The sequence below is a fragment of the Crocodylus siamensis genome, chromosome 1 (assembly GCF_052110815.1).
Source record: "Crocodylus siamensis isolate JL-2025a chromosome 1, ASM5211081v1, whole genome shotgun sequence".
Classification (NCBI taxonomy): Eukaryota; Metazoa; Chordata; order Crocodylia; family Crocodylidae; genus Crocodylus; species Crocodylus siamensis.
The window spans coordinates 399,654,137-399,681,163 of NC_143395.1; the positions used below are offsets into that span (position 1 = coordinate 399,654,137).

Here is a 27,027-nt window from a genome sequence, read left to right on the forward strand (position 1 = left end):
AAGAGGGAGCAGACACATTCTTGTAGGAAAGGGGCATCAGGAGCTATTGAGCTTGGGAGGGAGGGGCACGGCCTCAGAATCAGCACTTCCTAAACCTCAAATGCTGGAGGCTGCAAGTGAGAGAGGAACAGGGGAGAAAACCCTCATCAGGCCCAGGTCCTGCTCCCTTCCAGTGTCTGCTGTCTGCCCCCGTGTGACAGAAGGCCCTGGGCCAGCCGGCCCTGGGGCCTGACCCAGTCCCTGATGTTTGTCATCATGAGGACAAAGCAACAGAGCGATTCTGCTGCTGCAGAGACTGGGATTCGCTGCCTGAGAGCGCTGCTCATGCCCGAGATTCCCATGGGAATCATGTCTAAGCACCTGCAGCCCCTAACTGTGCTAACAGTGGGCCCGGCCCCCAACACCCTTAAAAGGATCTCTGGGCATCCCTGGGCGCTGCGGCTCCTGGATGAGAATTGCTATCACAGAGTGAGCGGCCAGCTTCATGGAGTGGGGGTGATGCCAACTCGGGAGCACTGGGATGTGCCCATGCATGTGCTTATAGATGTCCCCTCAGTCAAGAATGTAACAAATGAAGAGACTGGACAAACAAGAGGATGATTTGGGTGGAGCAAGAGGGAGGGCACTGAGGGGTCTTTTATGAAACTGTGACATTCTCAAGGGAATGGTGATGGGTGCGCGGGCAAACTTTGTAATGGGACAAAAATAATTTTCAAAGCAGGGTGCCAATTCTGTTTGAATCTATTCCAGGAGGTTTAATCACATGATGTAATGACATTAACGACAGATCTACTGACTGTACTCAGGAAGGCAAATGCACATGACTATTACATTTTAAAAACCCATTGGACTACTGTAAAAATTGGATGCAACATTTCATACTGATTTTAATGAATGCCCTATGATGCATCTCCTGGGTGACTCCTAGCAGTCTCCTGGAGATTATATCTTATTCCTGGAGACTCTAGGGGAATCCTGGGGGTTGACAACCCTAGTTAAAAGTGTGTTTCTGGTCTCTCAAGTGAACCACAGCAGTCACATGAGCTTGTCAGAGGCAGTTATCCATGTTTAGTCATATACAGTTCTATGTATGTTCAGTTATATATATGTTTAGTTATAAAGTTATCTATATGTATAGTTTTATATAGTTATATATATGTTTAGCTGTTTATTATCTATTAGAAATAAACATTTTGGCAAAAACCAAGTCCCCTCTGCCACTGACCGCCCACTGCGCAGGCGCACCGGGGACGGGACCGAGCACTCACAGGCGGGTTCTGCGGCCAATCAGCGTCCGGGGGGGGAGGGAAGCCGCCGTGTCCAGAACAGCCTCGGGTCGGCAACTTCCGCCTCCATAATCCTGGCGATACGCGGCCCCGCCCCGGGCGTGACGTATTGATCTGCTCACAGGCGGGGAGCGGCCGAACCTGGCTCTGCCCCGCCCCTTCCCCTCTCTTTGCTCTTGTGGTCTGCGCGCGGAGCCTTGTGGGACAGTGGCGGAGTTATGGTGGTGGCCTAGGCACCACGCAGCGCAGCCGGGAGTGGCGCGGCGCCCGGGTCCTGCGGGGCTGATACGGTGCGTTGGGGGCGGGGGAAACGAGACCTGTTCGAGGCAGGGGAGGGAGGGGTTGCTGGGTCCCTGCAGCGCCTCCCGCCGGCAGAAGGGGGGAAGGAGCCGAGGGCAGGTCCGCGCAGTGCCGGGCCCCGGCGGAGCTGAAGGCACCGGGTGCTGGGGCGAAGGGGCATCCGCAGCTGCCCGCACGGCCTCCGGGTCACGTCCTGCAACGTTGGAGGCTGCGAGCAAGAGATGAGCCATTGAAACACCTCTGGGCACTCTCCCATCTGCCCCCCCCCTCCCCCCGTGACACCGGTTGCTGGGCAGCCTGGACCGAGGGCCTGGTCCAGCAAGTGGCAAATTTGGATATGTTCTTACCTGACTCCCAGCTGGTGTCACACTTCAGCCTGACCCGCTTGAAAATCTACCTCCCTTTCAATATAATGAAATGCTTGCTGGGTGGGTTGTGACAGGTCGTGTCGCAGCCCAGGTGCTTGAACACTTGCTAATGCGAGGCGTTCTTGTCACTGTAATTCCAAGGTAACGCACCCGCGGTTACATGTCTCTCGCCGCACTTAGTAGTAACGGCCGTATTTTACATTGGATTCCCAAGTAGCTGAGATGACAACAGCTGCCAGGCCAACGTTTGAACCTGCGAGGGGCGGGCGAGGAAAAGGTGAAGGAGACTTAAGTCAGCTCTCCAAGCAGTACTCCAGCAGAGATCTTCCTTCTCACACTAAAATCAAATACAGGTAAGCACCGGTTTGGTTTCTCCTGAAATATTTTGCACAGCAATTCTTCGTTAACAAACCTAGTCTGAGACCTGAGTAATTATTGAAAAACAAGTACTATAATTATTAGCCCTCTGCATGAAAAGGGGCTTACTGCTGAACAAGAAAAATAAGAACTTCTGCAACTGTCAGCCTAAAGGGCAGATGCAGAAGATAAAATGGATTGGAAATGATTACAGCATTTTATTATTAAATGTACTATTAACTTGTGACGTGTGGGTACCATGATGGAAGCAAGTATTCAGAAGTGGTCTGGGTACACAGCGGGTGAGCTGGATGAGAAAGATATCCTGCACCCAGAGGTTGTTTTGGGAAAGACTATAGGGACATTAGACAGGAAGACATAACTGTACATATCAAAACTGGTAACATTTGCAGAACAAATAAGGTGATGAGATGCTAAAAGTGGTTTTTGAGGTTGCATGGGGTCTTAAAAGAAAAAAAGAAACAGATTGTTTTGAATGAACATACTGATTAAAAAATAACCCGTGAAGAGACTGGCAGGTGGAGGAAGATAATAGACTCGCATTGGACAAGGTAGATCATTTTGCAGTTTTACTCGTTCACTTCCAGTATCTTGAGTAATGTTTTCCTTTACTTTTGTTACCAACCACATTCTGAAAGTGTTTGTTCTTTAGGTCAGAGGTGTCAAATATATGTCCCATGCAGCCCTATCATTCAGTCTGCGGTGCTGCCTGTAGGTCTCAGATCATCCCCATGTGCTGCATGTGGGATGTGGGGCTGGTTCAGATCAGACCAATAGCCTAGCTCCCCACATGACATGGGGCTGGCATGCTTACTGCATGCAGTACGTGGGGCTGGTCCAGGAAGCCATGGAGGGGGCAGTCTGTATGCCTGATTTCAGCCCATAGACTGGCCCAATGCCTCTCATTTGATCTGCTGGGCTGGAGGAGTTTGATGCTTTTGCTTTATGATGGCTTTTTAAGTAGAAGAAATGTTGTTTTGATTTTTCAGTTTCAGAGTGCAGGCAAAAATGCATATGAGCATATAGTGCATAACTTATTGTTCTTTTGGGTGGCTTCTTTGGTATCTTCTGCCATTCTTCCATTGATCTAATAGGTTGGCTTTGTTAAATACGTAGCCAGAACTTCATCACACAAACTTTACAAGTGGTCACTCTAGTCCCTGACCTCTTTTTGAATGACATGGTATTGGATTCTTGGGTTGGTACCAGATGTAACATCAGTTATGGGCACTCCAGTTCCTTGTTCTTATTTATACAATAGGAAAATTGAACAACATGTTAATACTTATGGTATATTTTATAACTGCTGAAGTCCAGGATTCCTTTAGGTATTGTAAGCACTTATTTCTAGAAGTGAGTTTATAAAGGGGTGGAGTTCATTCCTGTTCATTTCACACGTTTTACTATTGGCACCTAAAATTGAACAGTCCTTGGAAAACTTATATTAATGTGGGTTAACATAAATCAACTTTGCTGACAAAGACTTCTTAAAAATATGCATGGGTGGAAATATTGTATATAAAAATGTATTAATGTGCTTTTTCCTACTTAGAAAATTAGGGTTGGAAGGGACCTTAGGAGGTCAAGACTGTTCTCAGTGGTGGCAGATAACAGAACAAGCAACAACGGGCTCATGTTGCAGCAAGACAAGTTTAGGTTAGATATTAGGAAAAACTCTCTCACTAGGAGGGTGGTAAAGCATTGGAACAGGCTACCCAGAGAAGTTGTGGAATCTACAGCCTTAGAGATTTTCAAGGCACTGGTAGACAAAGCCTTGTTTGGGATGATCTAGTCTGGGACAGTCCTGTTTTGATCAGGGAGTTGGACTAGACCTCCTAAGGTCCCTTCCAGCCCTAATTTTCTACGTAGGAAAAAGCACATCAATAAATTTTTATATACAATATTTCCACTCATGCATATTTAAGAAGTCTCTGGTACCATCACAAAAATTAGGGTTGCAAGGGGCCTTAAGAGGTCACCTAGTTCAACTCCCTGATCAAAGCAGGACTGTCCCCAACTAGATCATCCCAACCAAAGTTTTGTCTACCGGTGTCTTGAAAACCTCTAAGGATTTAGATTCCACAGCTTCTCTGGGTAGCCTGTTCCAGTGCTTTACTACCCTCCTAGTGAGAGAGTTTTTCCTAATATCTAATCTAATCTAAACTTCTCTTGCTGCAACATGAGCCCATCCTCTTTGGAACCCCACTTCAGGTAGTTGAACACTGTTATTAAATCCCCTCTTGGTCTTTTCTTCTGCAAACTAAATAACCCCAGTTCCCTCAGCTTCTCATAAGTAGGGACCTACCTAAATTATGGTGCAAGTGTGCTAATTTTGTTCCATCATGTTTCTTCCCCACTCCACTCCTTCCCCCCCGCCCCCAGGCTGATTGGAGCGGTACTGGTGGCCCTACTGCTTGCTGCGGATCAGCCAAGAGATAAAAAAAAAAAAAAAAATACTTCTAAAATATGCCATGGTTTTTGTCTGCTGGCTGATCAGTGACAAGCAGCAGAGCAAGGGGGCCCCATAGCCAGTCAGCAGTGGGAGGCAAAAAAAACCGTGGCATATCTAAAACCGTGTTCTTTGCGTCCTAACCAAGCAGCAGCAAGCAGCAGGACTGCTGGGTCTCCTCCACCAATCAGCAGGGGGGTGGGCGAGAATGGCAAAAAGAGCAAGATTAAAGGAGCTGCTGTGCAGTGCATTTCTGCCACGATTTAGGTAGGTTTCTACTCCTAAGTCATGTTCCCCAGCCCTCTAATCACTTTTATTGCGCTCCACTGGACTCTCCATTTTTTTCCACATCCTTTTGGGAGTGGTGGGAACAAAACTGGATAGAGTACTCTGGATGCAACCTCAATGGTGCTGAATGAAGGGAATTTAATCACTTCCCTCCATCTGTTGGCAATGCTCTTACTAATGCAGCCCAGTGTGCTTCTTTGCAACAAGGGTACACTTGTTTGGAGGCTAGGAAAAAAACATTTGTCATGTGATCATCTCTCTAGGATTAACTGAAAATACACTGCCCTCTCGATCTTATCTGAAGAGGCCTGGGAAAACATATGCATCCAGCAATAACTCAAGCTGTTATAATTTATAAAAGGAGGGGAAGAAAGAATGCTGTCCAGACCACCAGATCCTGGTGTCATCTGGTACCGTATGTTTGGATACTATAGTATTAGGTGTGTTAGGAGTAGGGAAGAGAGAGAGGGTCATTCCCTAATTTGCAGGTATCCTATCTGGTCTTTTGATTCTACTTGGAAGCCGCTGGAAAGATGAAGTTTAAATAATGTATTGCTGGAGTATGAATTCCCCTCTAATGACATATCATGCTCTGCATTGCCCAAAAGAATATTTTGATTCCTAGTAACCACTTCTCACATGCAAATTTCCACATGGCCTGCATGTGGAAATTGTTACCAACTGACAGCCATCTCTTCTCATTCCTTTTTCCATGTCTGGTTCTAGACAGGCCACTCAGGATGCTCCTGAGGAGGTGCGTAACCGTGACTTCAGAAGGGAACTGGAGGAGAGAGAACGTGTTGCTGCAAGAGAAAAGAACAGAGACAGACCAACAAGAGGTAACAGAATTACATACTGTAACAAATCCAGGTTGGGCATCAGGAGGACAAAATCTAGGAACTCGAGCTTCAGAAATGCAGGCCCAGACTCTCTGAGCTGAAAGAGAGCTTCTCCTAAGTATTGCTGCTACCAGAAGACCTGTCTTTAGGCCAAGCACTAGAAAATATACTTGGTGTCAGATTGGTACAATACTAAAGGATCTTTTACTCCTTGAAAGAAATTCATATTTTCATGTTCCTTATGGTGTTAGTGAGACATATTAATAATACTTGAGTGCTAGTGTACCGTGGAATGGGAATGAACATATGCAATTTAGTATTTTATTCTGCATGGTGATGTATGTAAAAATGTACTACTGGTAGTTTAGAGCAATAATCGTCTCTAGGTATTAATACAACATCCATTAGAGAGGTTGGAAGATAAGGACATTCATACTCTAAATTGCAAAACATGTATTGCCTGCAGTACTCCAAATCCTCAGTGCTTATCAGCAATCTGCATGCAACACTGGGGGGTGCTTTCTCTTTGGATCTCGGAAGTTGAGCAGTTTAGCTATAGTTTCCCCTGTTAACCTCTTTCCCCTTTTGACATATTACCTAGAACAGTGGTTCCTTAACTGACTGATTGTGTACCATCAGTTTAAAATGATACAGCCTTAAGTACCACCAGTAAATTTTTCATATACATGGGTAACAGACTATGAATTAAAACAGGGGCAGGGGCTGGGGTAGATGGGGCTCCAGGGTAGGTTGTGGGATGGTCGGAACCCTGGGAGGCTCATCTAGTGGTGCAGGGGGGCTCCTGCCACTGCACACACCCTGGGGGAAGCGTTGGGGGCATGTGCCTCCCGGATTTGGCCATCAGATGGAGGCTCTGCCCCACTGCTGTTGCCACGGGAGCCACACATGATGCCATGCACCTCCTGTGTGCCAGCTGCACTGTATCCCCTGCCTGGCAGCGGGAAGCACATGGCATCGCAAACAACTCCTGAGGCAACAGCAGTACGGCACAGAACCCAGCATGCAGTGGGCAGCCTGCCTCCACCCCATGCACAAATCTGGGGGGCACATCCCCCCCCCCATGCCTCCCCCTGGGGTGCACGCAGTGCTGGGAGCCCGCCTCGTGCCTCTGAACGAGCTGCCCAGGGCTCTCGCTGTCCCATGACCCATCCCAGGGCCCCATTCACCCCAGCCCCTACCTCTACCCCTCCCTCCCTCACTGTGGGGGGCCTTGATTTGTGCTCCCCCTTTTGCCCCCCACACTCGCCTGCTGGGTGTTGCTCCACACTTGGCCACCTGCAGCAGGCTACAGCTGGGTGTCTGCGCTGTGTGCGCCACTCCTCACCAGCCTTCCATTGCCTGTGCACATACCACTCGCAGGTTGTCTGCATACCACAGTTTGGGAACCGCTGACTTTGGAATTTAAACATTCAGTGTTTCTTTGATTTTTGGGTGCACCAGGAGCCCTTCTCTGGTTATCTTTGTGGAAGGGTTCAGCTCAGCAATAGGAGTGCTGAAAAATTTGTGCAGGCTTTTAATCTAAGGAGTGACAAATGACTTCCAAAAAAGGTCTTTTTATGTAGTTCCTATGTTTGGGTGCGGTAAGGACAGGTTTATCAGACATTTGCAACATCTGTTCCTTTTGTTTCAAAACCCTTTTTTTTATTTCTTTCCCCACAGAGCATACAACATCATCTTCAGTGTCTAAGAAGCCCCGATTAGATCAAATTCCTGCAGCAAATCTGGATGCAGATGATCCACTTACAGACGTATGTATTCTCTGTTCTCCTCCACGGGGTATTTGCTAAAGGTACATTTTGTGTTTGCATACGTGTTGAGGGTGTTGAAACAGGTAACCACCAGATAATGGTTCAAGCACATCTTTCTGTAACACCTCTCAGTAGAGGAGTTTGGAAGTATAGAGTAGCTGAGAAGGTTGTGCTTTCAAACCCAAATACCAGTACAAAACTTGTGTAGTTCCTCTTCACATGTGCCTGATAGCCCAGATCAGTGAGATGTGTGGAGTATGCATACACCAGCAAAGTGGGGACTTCTACAGTAATAAGTACAGAAGAGACTTGGATTACATTTAAATACACCTAATAGCTGGAGTTCATGACAAATGAAGCCCTAGGACCCTCCCTTTATTCTGTCCAAGCACTGAATCTTGGCTTTGGCTTCTCTCCTATATCATGCTAGGCTCTAGCTGGGAGGTCTAGTAATTTGCTTGGTAAATAGTGGTAGTGGTTTGTTGTTTTGTGTGTGTGTTTGTGGGTTTTTTTAATCCCCCTTTTAAACCTTGTTTGCATCTGGATGCCCCAGTATTGGAAGTGATGCACACGAAACTAACCATGAACTGCTAAAATTATACCCTTTCAGAATATGCGATGTTGCTATTCAGTTACAGCTGCACTTGGCTTTAGTTTAATGTTCTAGGTTTCTCTGATGAGTTGTACAGGGAAAGGTGGAGGAGATGCATACCACTGATTCCAAATGGCAGTAGTGGAAAACTACAATCATGCAATACAGAAGCCTGGAAATAAATCCATTTGTGGATGAGGGTTGTTGACAAGCATTGATCCCATTCCTTTTTCTCTTCATTCATCTTCTCTTCTCTTGCCAGCTCCCACTGCTGTCACGTTGTCCCCAGAGTGAGAACCCTAATAATGTAAAACTTTTTCCCTTGAGCTTTGAAGTGAGGACTTGATGCTACCCTGTTAGAGTGACCCTGTTACGTGTTGTTTCCATCACAATGCTGCTAAAGAATGAGTAGAAGAAGAAAAAACCTGTTCACTTTTGTCAGTATTGCTAGATTTTTGTAAATCGTGAGTATTAATCCTGACAATGCAGTTTTGTTTTAAAGATCAAATGGCATTACTTTCCTCATTTGCCAACTTGTTGCATGCCTGGCAGTTGCACAAAGTAGCCAGAGTTCTAGATTTGAGGGATCAGAGTAAGTAAAGTGTATTCTAATGTGATGATTGTGTTCTATACTCTTACTGTCCTTCTGCAACATTTATTATTTATTAAAGGATTTTTTCTTTTGCAGCTTATTCTGTTCTGCGGATGTGTGACACATTTACTAGCATAATGATAATTTTGTTTTGGCAGTAGTTCCTAGTGAAAGCTTCCTTGTGAAAGATGATATACATGCCTGTAACCAAAGGCGGTTTCTGCTAAACAGGGCTTTCAATCTGAAGGCACAACCAGAGACAATAGGTGGTTTAAAATAGACAAATGGGGAAGGAGTGAGGACTGTGTGCAAGTGCAATAGTTATTTTGCAGCTAGTTGTGTCAGTATAGCATCTGCCTTTCGTAAAAACAGTTGCAGTTACTTGGTTGAAAACAAATGCCTCCATTTGTGTCGTGTGTGTGTATGTGTGTAAAAGCTTAGTTATCTGGCACCTTACAGGCTGGCATGCTCTGTTAACCGGCATGTTGGCTTGTAAGAGAAAAGTGAAACCGGAAGTGCCCACCATGGCACTTCCAGTTTTGCGGAGCCGCCACAACCAGGGGAAAGCAGCCTGCACTGCCAGGCCCTCATGGCCTGGGGCATAGCAGCCTGCGTGGGTCCCCCCGTCCCTGTACCTTTTGGAGCCCACAGGAGGGGCGACAACACCCCAGACGTGGTGGAATAAGTGGCGGCCCAAACAGGCAAAGATGCCTGTTTGGGCCACTCAGTTATCCGGCATATTTTGTTATCCGTTCCCCCTGGGTGCCAGATTTTAAAAAAAAAAAAAAAAAAAAAAGCTTTTACTCAGAGTGTGTGTGTGTGTGTGTGTGTGTGTGTGTGTGTATGTACACGCACATTCTGTATAAAAAAAAAAAAATTGTATTGTGCTTGCTGGCATTGCAAATTCCTAAATGCTTCAGGACTCTACTAGCAAGATCCAGTCTGGTTGGTGTGGGTTATCATCTCATCCCCCTTCCCCCCACAAGACTGGTTGTTTTTAGTGTTTGGACAAGTGCTTAGGCTCTCTGTATCTTTTTGCCCATGAATAATTCACATCTTGCAAAAAAGAAGCTATCTTTGATTATATTGAGCAACTAGACCACTATTTTTTTTTCTTTCTGTTAGGAAGATGATGAAGATGACGAATTAGATGAGAGTGATGATGATGACACTGCAGCTCTTCTGGCTGAACTAGAAAAAATAAAAAAAGAGCGAGCTGAGGAGCAGGCCCGAAAGGTAAGTTCTCCCAAATTAAGTTGCTGCTTTGCTTGAAAATTAACTTTAAAAAAAATCCTGTGGTACCAAGTACTAGAAATGACACCATAAGATGGGATGATGGTTAGAACTGGTGGAAGTGAGTAAGTAGCAAGTTTTTAGTGCTGCTGTAGTCCTTTTGAAAGAGCACTTCCCAGATATATCATAGACTTCCTTTTGCAACTAGCCATTACAAAAAACATTTTTGGTGGTAATAAGTGTTTATTGGTGTAACCAGGTGCCGGTTGGTTGAACCTACATAGGCTAAAACCTGCATTCATGGGCAGTTACCAGATGTAGGATGGGCAGCTGCATGAACTTTCCCTAAACTCTCTGCCAGCGTGCTTAGTTGCAGCCTATGGCAATTTTGGCTTTTCACTTGCCAAGTACTACTTAACTGGAAAAACACTGTTTTTAGCATTGATTTGGGCTTCTGGTAATTTAATTTAGAATTGTAGATTCAGCTTTCCCCTGGTAGAAGGTAATGCACTAATTTGATGTGTATACCCTTATGCCTGAGTTTTATTTAACTAGCTGCTTTTTGTGACAGATCACAATTTTGCCATCAGAGGGAGCTCAAGTCATAAATACACATCCTCAAGCCATACTGATGTGATTGCACATGAGTTGTAATCAAAGACGGAACCAAATTAAATGCTTATAGTATGGGAATTAATCTTTTCACATTTTGATCCAGGACTTTGTCGCGAGTTCATTTGCACTACTGTGGGGAAGAGAGGATCCTCGGTGGTTCCCCTAGCAGGGAATGGCTTCTATGCTAACCCCACTTACAGCTACTGGTGTAGGTGCTGGGAAGGTGTGTCTGGAGTGCATTGGGTTTTGATTATCCCTGCTTAGCAAATATACTTTTTGGGGCAGAGGGATTTACTCTAGAACAGCTGGGTCCAAACTAGAATCTGCCAGAATTGCGGACCTCAGAGTCTGTTCTAGCTTTCCCTCCTGCTGAATGCAGTCAAGAACCTAGCCCGCAGCACTGATGGCACTGGACATATTTTTGGAATTGCATGGTGTATTGTAAACAAGGAAACAAAAAATGAGGAACTATCATCTCTCTTCTTGGGGAAAATCTCTTTCCAAACCATGCAGTTTGTCCAATAAAATATATACATTATAAGTAGGATGTTCTTAAAGGCAGTATAGGTTAAGATATATCAAGCTGGTTATGTTTAATCCCTTTCAGGGAACCTGAATTTATACATTATATAAATAGTATCTTTTGTTGGCCCAACTGTATAATTGGGGGAAAGATTAAATCAGCTTTTGAGCGCAAAGTGCCCTTCCTCGGGTTGTGCTCGAAAGCTTGTCTTATCATTTGTCCCAGCTCTACAGTTGGTCTAGTAAAAGATATCACTGAAAAATCCTTGCCTCATATTTCTTGGACCGTCACAGCTACAACAACATTCCAAACTTACTCAAATGTAGATGCTAACCTTTTAAAAATATGCTTTTAAATCTTTATCTTGTCAATCCCTAAAAGACCTTCAAAACCAGCTACCTGCATGAAATTTTGTTTGGGAGAAGTAAAGGGCTGAGTAAACCTTCCTTTGTTTGTTTGTTTGTTTTTGGGGGGGTGTTGTTTACTTCTGTTGAAGTTTTGGTTTCTGAAACTACTGATACTTCAAATACCAGCTATTGAGCTTATTGCACTAGCTGTTTTTAACTTGAGTCATTTTCAGGTATACTTTACCAATATGGATAAGAATTACAGCACCCACCATGCATAATTATACAAGTAATCTGAGAAGCTATGCTCTGCAGTAATGACCTGGCACAACAGGATTTATTTAACACTCTGGCAGTGTTACCTCACAATTTTCCTACTCTTAAAACTTATTTAAACACAGTGGGTTCTGTGTTTAGCTGTATGTTCAAGAATAAAAAGAAATTTCTGTTTTGATAACCTTAATGCAGGTTCTTCTTACAATGAAAACTTAAAATATGTTTTCAGTTTGAGTGGAAGCTCATATATTTTTGTATTAACAGCTTAGCTTGTTGCAGTCACCCAAGTGCCTGTGGCACTGCAATTTGAATTTATGGCTGCGAGTTGCTATACACAATGTTACATTTATATTTTTAGATTTATATTAAATATACAAAACATGGAGACAACAGATCAATCGGATTTCTAAACTGTCTTTTTTCTATGCCTGTAGAGGGCACTCAAAGGTGTAAAGTGCCTAGTACAATATTCATCTTCTGGTTAGTACAATATTCATCTTATTTCTGCTATCTTTTCCCCCCCTCAACTGCTAATACTCTTTATCCTCAGTATAATGCCTATTTTAGGAGTAAGTCAACATGAAAGAGAACATGTGTATGTCAAGTACGGGCAAAGACTTGAAGTGAATCACTGCCTCCTTCTTTATTGCTGAATAAATATATAATATTTTTAATCTGGAGGTATGAGCTGTAACACACTTGCTGTCTCTCAGATAATGGCTAGAAAAGGCTGAAAATTGTTCTTTTGTTGACATAAAAGCATTTTCATTAAATACTGATGACTACCAAGAACTCAGTTTTATTCTTCATTTTTCTGCAAAAATTTAGACTGCGCTAATCAAAAAGTCAGTGTGAAAAACAGGCAATCCATTACTTGCCAAGTGATAGGAAGACAATTGTGTGGGAGCATACCTTTTAAAAAAACTAAGAGAACTACACAAGAAAAAAGTATTCATCTGCACTGGACCCACCACAATGAGCTTTGTGAACTTGACCTCACCATTTTAATCAGTACAGTGTCTGTAAAAATAGAATTTGCAAAATATTCCAAAATAATGTAACTTAAGAATTCCTTAAGTGTAGATATGCTCCCTAAGACTCATAGGAGGGGACCATCACCCTGTTAGTGACATCAGGTTCACAAAGCTCACTGTAGTGGTATCAGTGCAAGAAATCGGAAAAAGAAGCGCTTAAAAACAGGCTAGCGTGGTTTGGTGGCTGACGCAAGGAACTTGGAATGCAGAAATCTTTGAGGATTTTTCCCTTATTTTGCTCTTAAACTTTCTATGCAGTTTTATTCAAGACACTTTAATTTTTTGAAAGCCGAATCAATTTTTCTTGTAGGAACTGTTTTCGCAGCTGCTGGGCGTGAGTTCTTTCTCCTTTTCTCTCCTGCCATGAGAGAGAACCCTTGCTCCCAGTCAGTACAGCTCCATTGCAGCCACAGTGGCTGTTAGGTCCCCCGCATAAAGAGTGGGTTCCATATTTAGTTGTGGGTTTCATAAGAGGGGAAAATTAGGATTATGAGAAGGTGTTACTGTCTAGTTCTTGGAGATACTGTGCAGGAGTAAACCATTGGCTCCCTGCATTCAGTCCTGCCCATATAATATAGGACTGCAGCCTCCAGCTTTGGTTCATCAAGTTTTCTCCTGCCCCAGTGGGTGCATCCTCATAGATAACAAAGTGTCTTTAGAAGAGTCCTCTATGGGTATTTTATGGCTAACAGTATTGTGTGATGTGGTTGTGAAGTGCTTTGCGCATCCATGGAGTTTGACGTCTTTCAGGTTATCATTATTTTATAAACTCTGGCCTAGGAATATTTGTGTATGTAATTAAATTCAGGGTAATACCCTATTTACTTAAATATAAAATGTCCCTGAATACAAGATGATTCCTACAATAATTATATTCTGTATATGGAACATTTATAAATTTGTTATAATTTTCCAAGTATGGAATATAATTATTGAAGATTTGCCTTGAATTTATCCACCTCCCCTTGCTTCAGCAAGGAAAACAGATCTGGGAGGGTCAAGTAGTTTCCTTGCCCTTGGCCTCCTCCCAGCTTCTTCCCCTTGCAGCCGCTCCCCCCATTATTGTCAGACCCTGCTCTCCCTGAGCACAAGTGAGAAGCAAATTTGAAAACACTGACCTTGAAATAAACCGCTATAGAAATCTACATGTAGTACCCATTGATTTAGTTCATCCAGAATTGATGCATGTTTCCTTTTTTTAAAACTGCTGCACCTTTTAGCATAGATATTTCATAAACACAGTTTTAAGCAGTACTTTGTACCTAATGTGCATATAGTCCAAATTACGTACGATATTAGTCCAAAGTCAAAAGTCTCATGATTTGCCATATATTTCATTGGATTGGGCCCCACTAGAGTCAACACCATGTCAAGCCATGGTGACCCCATAGTTCAGCACTACTGTGTGTGTGTGTGTACTCTAAATTCCCCCCCCTTTTCCCCCCACAAGGATCCATGTGCTAATTAGCCCCCTGCTCATGACTGGAACTGGGTGTTCTTTTCAGGAGTCCTGGGATTCTCAAAAAATGTATGTTCAGATGAGGTGCGGGGCCACAGTAATCCTATGTACCAGGCTGAGAGATGGTGTGGCAGAGGGATGCTGAGTGCACTGTTTGGGGCCCCATTTGGTGATATTTGCAAGAAATGTAAGTCTGGTGAAGAAACGGGGCTCAGAAATAGGAAAGAAAGGTGCAGTTTGACTGTGGGAGTAAAGAGAAAGTTGAAATGTATTCAGTGTAGTTGCTCCCCATGATTTGCAAAAGAGTCAGCAGTAAGGTGGACTCAGTGGGCACTACCATATATCTCAGGGGTGGGCAATTATTTTGGGCAGAGGGCTGCTTACTCAGTTTTGGCAGGCTGTCAAGGGCCACATGGCATGCCCCACCCCTTGACAGGTGCCCTGCCCCCTGGTCACCATCTGGGAACCTATGCCCCAATGTCTTGGGACCAGTGTCCAAGGGCCACCACCAGTGGGACCCAAAGCGGGGTGCAGGCTGGCAGGGGTCTGTGGAGCTTGGCTAGGCTGCACCATCAAGGAGCAGGGAGCTGGCCCGGCTCCATAGAGCCCCTGCTGGCTGGGACCCCGTGCTCCCACCACCCTGCTCTGGGCCCTGCCAGCACTGGCCCTGGGCCACCAGTGTGGGCCTTTTGTTCCTGCTGGCTCCTTGCCCACTCACTCCCAGTGCCCCCCAGCCCTGTGATACAGGCGGGGGGGCAGCGCACAGCCCCGACCCCCTGCTTGCCAGCAGGGAAAAAACTGGTGCTGAGCATGGGGAAAAGCGGCCCTTCGCCTGCCCCATGGCCAGCGCTCCCTGCTGCAGCCACTCGCAGCCCACGCAGGGCTGTCTGGAGCAGCCACAGGCACTCCCATGTGGGCTGCAAATGACTACAGTGCAGGGCACCGGCTATGGGGCAAGCGAGGGGCCACTTTTCCTTGCGTTCAGCACCAGCTTGTAACCTGGCCCTGCTGCCAGCCTGGGCCCCATGCTGGCTATGGGCTCACCCGTTGGGGCTGCGCGTGACAGCAGTAGCTGTGGCCCCCCACTTGCTGCATTGGGCAATGTTGGCTGCTGCTGCCCTCCCAGAGCTTGTGCACTAGGCAGCTCAGAGGCAGCAGTGGCAAACACTGCCGTGGCAAGCTGGGGGGGCCACAGCTACTGCTGCTGTGCACAGCCCCAGCGGGTGATCCCAGAGCCGGCATGGGACTCAGGCTGGCAGCGGGGCCGGGTTACAACCTGGTACTGAGTATAGGGAGGGTAAAGTCCCCTGTCCCATGCCCCATGCTGCAGTTGCACAGGCAGCCCCATGCAAGCTATGCCTGCTCTGGACAGCCCTGTGTGCGCTGCGAGTGGCTGCAGCAGGGAGCATGGGGCAGGGGAGGGACCGCTTTCCTCTGCACAGGGAAGGAGCCTGTGGAAAAGCTAAGCATGGAGGTGAGGGGGGGAAGCTGCCCTTCCCCTGCCCCGTGGCCTGTGCTCCCTGCTGCAGCTGCTTGCAGCCTGTGCAGGGCTGTCCTGAACAGGCACAGTGGGAGACTTAATTTTGTACTAAACCATCTAAAAATCTTGGTCAAATTTGATTTGGCTCTAATTCCAGGAAACTGATATTTCAAACTTGAAGTTTAGATTTACTTTGCTTTTTTCTTCTATTTTTATCTCGGGATTTGTATCAAGAATATGCTCAATGCACTGAGCATGTTTTGTTATGAACAACATGCTTTTGATTAAGTATATTTGGACAGCATTTTTTTGATAAGATAGTGAAGACTGGCTACTCTACCCATATGCAAGATGACCCCTGCAATAATTAGATTCTATACATGGAAAATAGAATTCTGCCCCTGGCTGTCTCTCTTCCCCCTACCCTTCACTGCTTACCTTCTGGACAGCTCTGGCTCCTGCTCTGGGGCAGTCAGCAGCAGCTGTGGCCGTGGCCGTGGCCTTGGCCGTGACCGTGGGCTTTGCTTGGCCCAACTAGAGGGAATCAGCTGTGGCAGCTCTGGGCCTAGTTGGGCCGGAGCTAAACATAAGCAATTGGTGGGGAGGGAGGAGAGGCCAGGTTGTGCTGTCTGCCGTGTGCTTCTTCTAAGCTATACACCCTGTGTTCCCCTCTCCCACTTTGAGCCAGCCTAGCCTGGGGTAGGTGGCAGCCCAGCTCTGGGTTTGAGGCTGAAGCTGCAACTCAGCAGCCACCTGCCCTGGACTGGTCTACAAATCTAAGAAAAGACTTTCTCTGCGCCCCCGCCCCATGTTGATTGAAGGAAAATAACCTTGTCTTGGATTTGAATAAATATGGTAGTTACTTTGCTGTCTCCTCACTAGTCCTCCATTCTGCTGTATTATTTGCCTCTACAGTATAATTATGAAAGCCAAAGGTGGAACAAATCCTAGACAAACATCACTGGGCACACAGGCTTTTGTTGAGTAGCACAATACAAGGGCGCACGAGCATATATTTGGCGGTCAGATTTTTGTTGGCTTTGCTCTGTCGGGAGCATGCGGGGCCAAAATCTTAAAGCTATCCTGAGTCCAAATACAGTTCAATATCAGGTTGCATATATCCTGTATAAATATTGCTACAGATATGTGATTTATTTTTTTTAAATAAAATTTTATGTTGAGTTTTAACCCTAAAACACTGTTATTTTGAGTCCCCTTTAGGGTACATTGCATGATTTTGTAATTTTCATATTCTCTAGCTACTTCCAAGTCTGATATAAAATCAGAAGAATTGTTTTAAAGTATACCTCCAATAAATATCAATGGAAACCTAAAGAGAAATCTGGCTTTTCTAGATCTCTTTGCATGGTGTCTCCAAAGTTCAGTCAGTATTCATATTATAAAATTCACAGTGTTCAAACCTTTATCAAGCTGTTTCTTTATAGTGGGGGAAAAAAAGTGGAAATCAATGGCCGGGCCAAAACCTATTGTAGCTGTTAAGTCCGCTGAACTTTGGATAAGTCTTTGGTGTTTACAAGCCCTTGCTTCCTTTGGAACTTGGTGGGGGCTGAGGGAGCTTAGTACCTTTTGTAAAATGTTCTAAAGAACAACGAATTGGATGAATGAGAACCAGTGAACTACTCAGAATAAAAAATAGATTGGCATACAGGTTCTCAAGCCTCCTTTCTTTCATTTTCCACTCCTCAATCCTTCCGAAATCAAAATTTGAGAGCTCGTAACCCTTGAGAGATTTGAGTCTTCATTTTGCACTTTTTATAATTATCTGAAGTGACCAATACAAATATTTTTACACCCATGAATGTTTAGTTTACATACTTTATTTTTTTTTGCAAACTATTCCTTCTAAGTTCCTCTGGACTTATTAAGAACTGTATAACTGTTGAACTTGCCATATATAGTTAGCAGATTTCTTCTGAATTTTGAAACTAAAGTTCCAAATTCTGCATCAGAAAAACTGTTCTTGTGCTTGTCAATTTTCAGAGACTTGCTTCAAATGTAAATTTGAAATAATAAAAATGTTTTGTTTTTGAAAAATTCCAAATAGGAAGCTGAATGTGTGTGTGGAGTTCAAACCAGGTCATTTTAAAATTGGATCATCTTCTGTTTTATCTGAAAACAGACTTCAGGTGTTTGTTTATCCTACTGTTTATCTCACACCTGAATATATGACTTTACTTGTTATACCCAAAGCAAAATCACTGCAGCTCTTGGCTTTTGTTCTGAGCTTAGTGTAAACTTCAACTCTTTTTGATAATATGATAGTTGAGTCTTTGTTGGATGTTAGCCTTTTTGTTCACTTCTAAAATGTATTGTTTTTGGTAGTTTAAGGTTTGAGAAATACTTAGTTTGTTATTCCTAATGATTAACAAATGTTCATTTCACTATGCCATAATAGGTAATGAGAAATGTGTGTAAGATCAACTGTAATTATGTTCCACACTTCTTGGACACTAGCAAATATTTAGACTCATTAATATATAACAATAATAAACCCACATAGCATATGGATGGAATTATATCAAATGTGTGGCTCAAATTACTGTTACTTAGATTTTTTTTCTTTATTTTTGTTTTCTAAAGTTTCAATTATTTAAATTTGTTATGACAGTATATAAAGTTCTCAGTTTACATAGGACTGGAAGGAAGAGTGGGGGCAGTGGTATGGGGTTGTGCCCCTCCCTGCTGTGTGGTCGGCAGGGGTGCATTGACAGGGCAGTGAGGAGCTTGCTTCCCTGCCTGGCCCCACTATGCCCTGCCATGCCAGGTCCCACCTGCTGGGCTGCAGAGACCCCAGGGCAGGGCAGCAGGGTCAGAAGCCTGAGCCCAAAACAGGCAGCCTGCCCCCACCCTGTACACACATCTGGGGGGTAAGGGGTCCTCTGCCCCCTGGGAATACGTTCTTTTGTTGGTTCTGATTTTCCTGCCTCTTTAATTTCATGCGTTTGTAGTAAGGCAAATAGAAGTTCTCATCCTGTACCCACAGTGTTTGGTTAACAGCCTTAGTCTTAGCTGTCCGTCTTCATATTTGATAGATTGTTGCTTTTTTGGGGGGCGGGGGGGGGAGGTGTTTGGGGTTTCTTGTTGTGTGTGGTTTTTTTACTGCTAACCAGCCTCCTTGCTTGTCTCTGAACCCTACTATCTTTCTCTCTTGAGGCGAGTAACCAGAACAGGCTCGCTGTACTGATTACCTAAATGGTATATTTGTGTATTATTCGTCATCTGATTGATTGTTATGTAATGTATCCTAACTGTTCACGTTCTCTGAATGCTGTTGCATAACTGGACAGAACTCTTCCCTGCGCTGTCCACAGCGCTGCCATGGTCTCTGAGCTGGTTTGATGCAGTTAATTCAGAACACAGTAAAGTATAGGAATAGCTCTCACTGAAGGGAGTAACTAGCATTTCTTCATACTTTTCAACACTTAGTTTGATTCCTCAATCAAATCAAACATTTAATAGGAAATATGCTGGGAGATCAAATTATCTGGGATAGTTGTCCATCACACAAAAATGTGGGCATCATCACCTCCTCAGTTGTTTTTTAATGAGTAGATGTGGCTACAGATTTTTATCAGATTCCTGATTTATTTATTTATTTATTTATTTATTGTCAATATGGTAAGCCTACTCTGAGTGTGTGTACTAGTCCCACCTGTCAGGAGATTTAAATGGCCCATGCATGTAGCTCAAAGATCCTGAACAGGCTTAGGTAGGATGTGGTAGAGCTGAACGTCACATAGTTGGTTTCCCCAAACATTACTTAATAGAAATATTCAGTGCTAACAGTCTTCTCTCCATAGCAGTAGGAAGCATCTGCCTGTGGCATGCTTTTGTGTGAAACCAGTTCATCCCAAAAATGCAAGCTTTTTTGTTTTGGGGGGGATTAATTTTTATTTTATCTTTGCAAATTTGTGGCATCATCTGCCTGATATTTTGAACAACTTTGAATCTGTTTCTGGAAGCTTAGGCCCAGATCCACAAAAGGAAGTTAACCCCAGAAAGCAGAACTTAGGTGGAGTTTAGACATCTAAATCCAAGAATTCAACCACTCCTCTGCCTAACCTCTCAGGAGCCCAGAAGTCCATAGGTTCTCTTAAGTTTTTATTGGTAAAATTCCCGGAGCTCCTTGAGTTTCATTTCTGCCTATGCACAGACCAGTTGCTGTCTTGAGGGATGAGCTGTTCAGTTCTACCACATCCTACCTAAACCTGTTCAGGATCTTTGCGCTACATGCATGGACCATCTAAGTCTCCTGATGGATAGGACTAGTACAGATGCCAAAGCAGGTTCACCATACTGACAAAATGCTGTAGCTACATCCACTCTTATTCAAAAATGGAGGATGTGGTGATGGTGCCCACCGTTTTTAAATAATGGACTGGGCAGGAGGTCTCCCAGATAGTGGGAGACCTCTGTTCACTTCCCTCTTCTTCCTGGAGAGGAGCCTAGTGACTGAGTTACCACCCTATAGTCTCTCTCTGCTACATCTGGGACGGCTTCAGCTTTTTATCCTGTGACTGTTTCATCTAAAATTGAATCCAGGTCTCCTGCATCCAGGGTGAGTACTCTGACTTTTGGTTGTTACATGAAAGGTGACTGGCAACTCTATTCCTCCTTTCAGTGTTTGAAAAGACAAGAGTGAATTGACCACCTATTTCCAAAAGAGATGACGTAGGTTACCAAACTCCAGATGGGATTTCATGCTTTGCCTCTACAGATGAGTTAGACACTTAGTCCTTAGCAGGGGAAGAAGGATTAGTAGGATGGGTTGGTGCACACCCCTCTTCAGCATTTTCTGTTGAATCACTTAAGTATTCTCCTCCTTAGTGCGCTGATGAGTTTGTATCCCATTCTGAGATATCTAACTCTCCCATGTATTATACAAGAAACTAATGTGCCTAAGGCATGATACAGCTGGAACCACAAGGTGACTTAACTAAAGACAGTGATATGAAATGGAGTGCCAGTTTAATTTTTAAAAAGTTATTGGCTATTGAATATATGATATGTCTGAGATTCTTCATTAGGGTAATGGTAACAAATGATAATTATGATCAAATGAAAATGTTACGGATTTTCTTGTTAGTATAATGCCACCTTGAATATACAAAATTCTTAGTCTTTGAAGTGACTTCTAGCTACTGCATTGTACACTAAAACTTCACAGGTAGAGTGAGCTTTGCCCACCTGTATATTTTTAACTAGGGATCATATGAAGTTTGAGGGTTAGTCACATGTTAGTAAGAAATATACTTTTGATTTAAAAATAAATTTGGGAACTTTTTCTATTCCTCAGACAATTAATTGATATTGGTTTCAAATTGTTTGTGAAAGGAAGTCTGAGAGAGTGAGGGTTTGTTTCCATGTCTCAGTCTTTCCAGATGTAAAGAGGTAAAGATTTTACAGGTGAGCAGATCTGTAAATTTTCTATGCTGATAACTTCAAAATCATCTCAGAGTTCTTCATGAATAAATGATTGAAAATCCTGGTTTCCTAAATTATTCTGTATATGATATATTAGTGGAGTGCCTTTAGCGCATAGTAAATCTATCTTGTACTTCCTGCTAAATTGCCTACTATTCATAAATTTGGTGAGTTAATACTGTACTAATAGCCTCTTGGAGAAATAAAGCTTTGCATATGTCAGTCACATAGGTGGAGCTTCATTTAACATGCCGTTCCATGTTGAGTGTATGAAGCTCAGAGGCACTGGCTTGTGTCAGTATTCCAAGTATTATAATGCTGAATATCTTGTAAGCTTGATCTTTTTAAAAAAAAAAAAAAAAAAATGTTTCCTGTTCTGGGTTCCTTGGTGTCCTTCATCCATAAATTTTTGCAGTTTAAAAAAACAGTCACAGACAGTGCATGTATCATCGTTTTGTATCATTTGTAAAAGCCCTGAATTTACTGCTGTGTAGTGGAACTGTAGCACTGAACGTGGTATTAATTTAAAAAATGTGTTTATTATGCAAACGTTTATTTAATTATCCCAAGAAAAGGGGAAACTTTCTGGAGTTTACATCAAAGAGTGAACCTTGTAACGCATTGAACATTTTCATGAAAAAAATGTTGACTTACAAAATGAATTTTGTGTATAATGATGGATCACAGGTCTGGATACTAAGATTGCTCATAAAAGAAGGCAGTGAAACCAGTTTTGTCACATGTGGTCACACTGCTTCCGTTAGAATTTATTTACGGTGGTGGGGAGCAGTGAGCAATGGAGACCCTGAATATAGGAATGCTTAAAACTTTGGTGTCATAAAATTAATTGGTTGTAGTATTAGTCATGTAGCTGTGATAACCCATAGATTTTGTGAGAGCAAGGATTTTTAGGGTGACTTTGTTTTTCTTTTACTGGACCAACTGCATAGTTGGGATAGAGTTAAGCAAGCCTCTGAAGGCAAGACATTCTTCCTTGAGTCTGATCAGAACCAGCCAGGCACTGCATATTAAAAAGCAGTAATAGGAGGGGATGAGAGAGATTCTCAGGGGTGGCAGATGCACAATCAGCAGGAAAAAAGAAGCTGATTCTTGGAAGGTCAAGGCCTATCAAAAGAGACGAGGAGGGTCATGATCACCTTTCATGTTTGGGGGGCATTTGGGAATTGGATTGGCTATAACATGCCCTAAAACCAATATCAGTGTTAACTTTCGTTCTTAGTGTCCAGCCAGTTTAAGAATTTTTGTTCTAAAGTTCATCTTTTAAATTGTCTTCCCACATGTCAGAGTTATGCATAATTTTTTATCTTTCATTTTATATTGAATTAAAATTAAAGAAATTGGGGAGTATGCGTGTATATATGTATATATGTCATTGTTAACTGAACGTAAATTACTAGCATTGGAATATCAAAACAAAGGCAGAATTCATTTTTTCTAGATGACTGCACATTCATTGGGCAGGAAAACTAAGACTAAGGACAAACTTATGCATACGCAGGTGTCTTAAATCAGCTCGAAGGGATGACCTGAGCTAGGAGTTAGAACTGTGTGTGGGAGTTTGCAGCTAAGTTTATATTCTGTAAACTAGATTGGAAAGATGAGTAAAAAAAAAAAAAAAAAAGCATCTTTTTCTCATTGTCAGGAACAAGAGCAAAAAGCTGAAGAGGAAAGGATTAGAATGGAAAACATTCTGAGTGGTAACCCTTTACTGAATCTTACCGGCCCAGCACAGCCCCTGGCAAACTTCAAAGTGAAGAGGAGGTACAGTGCTGTATTCTGTAATGTCCTTTTTTCCCTTCTTGACATCATATCATTCTGTAAAGGAGGAAAAATTGCATTGCTTCCATTAGTTTTATTTCTCTACTCAAACGATATTTACAATCAGTCTGAAATGAAGTTAAGATACTGTAATATGAAGATGATTGTTCAGAGGAAAGGTCTCCAAATCAGCTATCCTGTTTCTTTTTGAACAAAAGGTGATTGTGTAGCAAGTTTGTCATTGCCATTATAACACAATAGGGTGGTGACAAATTCCTCAGTGGAAACCAAGGTTTATTTAGTATTGGTAATTAACAAACCTTCCCCCCCCTCCCCACTCCTCCCACACTGTTTTTGTTGATTTATGGTAGGATTTGTTAAGAAATAGTCCAACTATTGTTCCATCTAAGTAAAATGGGATATAGGCTTGATTCAAATTCTTGTTGCATGCTGTAGATTAGAAACCCTTTAGTCCCTTGACATACTCTTTGGATTCCTCATTAACTCTTTCAACATATAGTTTGTTAAAGGCCCCTGACGTGTTAAATCTGTTACACAGTTAACTGGCTAACTGCACAGTAAATTTCGATTGGCTACACATGCAAAGTAACTGTCACCATAACAATTAGTGCTGTGTAAAGCTTTGGTCCGTGATTTGATTTGGCGGAGATTTGGCTCAATTCAGTGGCCGAATACCCAAATCTGAATCGAATCAGAGGACCCTTTAATCTCTCTGAATCAATTTGGAACCGTCCAAATTGATTTGGAGAAATTTGGACAGGTTTGGCCATTCGGATATAGAGACAGCTTTAAATGACTTTTCTACGTACCTTTAGGTAGCAGGGGCTACCTGTGGTGCTTCAGCAGATGCAGCGTCCCACAGCAGTGCAGGGGCTCCCCAGCATGTTCAGCAGCAGACCCAGAAGTGGACCAGAAATGCTTCCAGTCCACTTCCTGGTCCACCAAAAAGCATGCTGCACTCTCCCCGCTCCCGGCTTGGTGACTGGTGCCTCCTGGGTCTGGGGGTGCACCTGGGATCCCCCTGTGGCCAATCACCAGGCCAGGGGGTCCCCCAGCGCACTCCCCAGCAGACCCAGAAGTGAACCAGAAGTACTTCCGGTCCACTTCTGTGTTTGCTGCTGAACACAGTGGAGAGCCCTCCCTGCTGCTGTGGGACGCTGCATCTGCCCCAGCACCACAGCGATCACAGCCACGCTGCTACCTCAAGGTATGTAGAAAAAACTTTTAAAGCTGTGCCTGTACCCAAATCACTGATTCACCGAATTAGCATTGAATCATCGGATTCGGATTTTGCCGAATCAAATTGGGGACAGTGATACAGATCAGTCAACTAGGGCCTGTTTTGCACAGCCCTAATACCAATGGCCATCTAGCTATAAAAAAAAAATAAAATAAAATAAAAAAGCCAGCCAGTTCCAAAGTTAGTGTTAAAAAGGTATAACAACTCTGTGGCTTGGGGTAAGGTGAGGCTCCCCTGTCCTTAATGCTTCTGGCTAGGGAGAGAGAACTTGGGGCTGAGCTTTGTGGTGAGGCAGGAGTTTCCCCATGCCTGGCTATGTGTTTTGTGGGTTATTTCCCACCCCCTGCCCAGAGCTGGCAAAGAGGATGTTTAGGGCCATCTCTTGTTTTGTCCAAGTGGGTGGTAAGCAAGGAGGGAATCCTCCCCCCCAAAGGTGCACATTTAAAATGATCAAGGTCTTTGTTCAAAACTTGGGGTGCTTTTCCACGTAAGTTTACACTGACTGAGCAAAGGAGCACTCTGGGATACTGGAGACCCATCAGATAGTTGTCAAGCAATGTGTTCCCTCAGTTTAGGCTTGCTCTCCCCTGAGATGGGGAGAAAACCCCGGGCTGAGCAGGAGTGTCCCTGCTGGCCTGTTCCACAGCAAGGGGAGGAGGAGGGCCAGAAGGGGTAGAGGATGTCTGTGCTTGGTGCTGCCAGAGACTGGGGGAGAACTCTGGACTGAGCCCTGGCTAAGCAAATGTTTCCCCATCCACCTGGCTCTCTGGGAGTAATTTCTGTCTGCCTCCCCCCTAGATACACACTTAGCTCTTTGCTCAGTGCCAGGGAGCGATTTCTTTGGTCTTGCTTGGCAGGGGAGAGGGGAATTATCAGTGTGGCTTAGGTCAGTGTGGGGCAGGGATTCCTCCACCTCCATTGTCTGGCTGGGGCCCTGGAGGATGACTTTTTTTAGTAGAGGCATCTAACTCCTTCAGTGGTGCTGCTGACCAGAGTGACCAGCTGCGGGAGGTCTGCAGCAGTGCAAACTGTCATGCCACTTTTTCCTCCTCATATAGTCATGCACAGGGCACAGTGTTTTCATCATGTGAGAAGTCATGCCACAGTTGATGTAACTTCTGTCAGGGGCCAAAGAAACACAAAATGAAGTTTTACTATTTAATAAATACTGAATTTAGTGGGCGTGTTCACACATACCTATTAATGCTCAGACTTAGGCTCCGGAGAAATATGGATTTTTTTCTGGAAATGCAGAGTCATCCAGAGCTTATTGCTGCCAGGCACACGTCTACACATGTGCCCAGGGTCATGGCACTTTGAGCCGGGGCAGAGCAGCCCCAGCTGGCGGGGTCCCCCGGGGTCAGCCTGCCAGCCCAGGGCTGCTCCCCCTGGCTTAGTGTGCTGCAGAGGGGCTGACTGGAACATGATGGTACTTCATTGCAGAGCTAGCAGGCAGGCAGCCCCCACACTGAAGCACCCTTTTGCCCCAGCAACCCCCTTCAGCATCTTCACATGCAGTGCTGCAGTTTTTTACTCTGCAGTAGGATAATACTTAGTAGTTACAAGTACTATCCTGTTGCAGAGTAAATTAAGTTTTACTCCAGCATAATAGGGACATATGTGTAGACACTGAGACATTTACTGTGCACCTAAATAGTTTACTGTGCAGTAAACATCTCATGTAAATGTGTCTAGTATGTATTAAAAGCAGTTGGGTTTTTTCCCCTGGAAAGTTTACAGAGAATCATACCTCATTTCTGTGTAGTAAATCTCGTACCATACATCTATATATTTCCTTTTTTTTTTTTTTTCCTTCAGGTGGGATGATGATGTTGTCTTCAAGAACTGCGCCAAGGGGATAGATGAAACAAAAAAGGACAAAAGATTTGTAAATGATACCCTGCGCTCGGAATTTCACAAAAAGTTCATGGAAAAATACATCAAGTAGTACAGTTTTATGTGCTTTATTGCTCAAAGACTCAAAGGGTCACCATGGTTGGTGGTTTTTTTGGTTTTTGTTTTTTTTTCCTCCCCCTTTCCTTCCAACTTCATGGCTGAAAACTGTCTCCTGTCAGAATCTTTTTCCAGGGTCATTGACAGGTTTTTAATTGGCTTTTGCCCTATAACTGGAGTGTTATCCCTTTCAATATTCTTTTTACTTTAAACCATACTGTGGTTCATGATTTCCCCCCACCCTGCAATTGATATGTGTTTTAATGGCCTTCATGCAAATATTAGAAGAGGGAATCTGGTTTGCAATAAATATTTTAATTGTCTAAATACTGTGTCTTGGGGAAATAACTTGTGCGTAATGTTGTGATTTGAAGTGTATGCTTATTATATTCAGTTTCAGTTTCTTCAAGATGATTGAAATTTCTGCACAGTAGGAGGTGTGTATCTGTGTAACTGAGTTCTTGTCTATTCACCAAATTGGACTTCCTTCCTTCTTTTGGCTGACTACTTGAAAGCCATTGTAGATGGGAATCTTCCTTTCTTTGTTCAAAATATTGTAAGCTTTTGTCGTTCAGCAGCCAAGGATGTGTTTGATGGGAGCAGTCCAGGCTGCTGACAAACCTGCCTTCTCAAATCATGAGCTCGCCATCCAATGTTGTTACCTTGCCACAAGAACCATTCAGATGGTGTGCAGCACACTAGAGTTATGTCTTTTGCCTGGGAATTGCATTCTTTGTCCTCTTTAAACCACTGTAGAGCCT

The 27,027-nt window shown here is 43.8% G+C and overlaps 1 protein-coding gene across 2 annotated transcripts; it reads left to right on the forward strand.

Moving 5' to 3' along the window:
- Positions 1-1,439: 1,439 nt before the first annotated feature.
- Positions 1,440-26,593, forward strand: CWC15 (CWC15 spliceosome associated protein). Of its 2 annotated transcripts, none has more exons than XM_090030418.1 (7): positions 1,440-1,576; positions 2,172-2,307; positions 5,796-5,908; positions 7,589-7,677; positions 9,987-10,097; positions 22,937-23,055; positions 26,132-26,593. In XM_090030418.1, the coding sequence occupies exons 2-7, from the start codon at positions 2,177-2,179 to the stop codon at positions 26,259-26,261; spliced, it is 693 nt and encodes a 230-aa protein (XP_089886544.1). In that variant the 5' UTR covers positions 1,440-1,576; positions 2,172-2,176; the 3' UTR covers positions 26,262-26,593. The 2 variants fall into 2 exon arrangements, with proteins under 2 accessions (XP_089886544.1, XP_089886551.1); XM_090030425.1 differs by having other exon boundaries at positions 1,445-1,576; positions 2,169-2,307.
- The last annotated feature ends 434 nt before the right edge of the window (positions 26,594-27,027 follow it).

Bases quoted from the DNA above. Each gene is read 5' to 3' on its own strand.
- CWC15 (XM_090030418.1), top strand. From the start codon at position 2,177: ATGACAACAGCTGCCAGGCCAACGTTTGAACCTGCGAGGGGCGGGCGA. The intron at 5,909-7,588 runs GTAACAGAATTA...CTTTCCCCACAG, and splicing joins CAGAGACAGACCAACAAGAG to AGCATACAACATCATCTTCA. The intron at 7,678-9,986 runs GTATGTATTCTC...TCTTTCTGTTAG, and splicing joins CAGATGATCCACTTACAGAC to GAAGATGATGAAGATGACGA.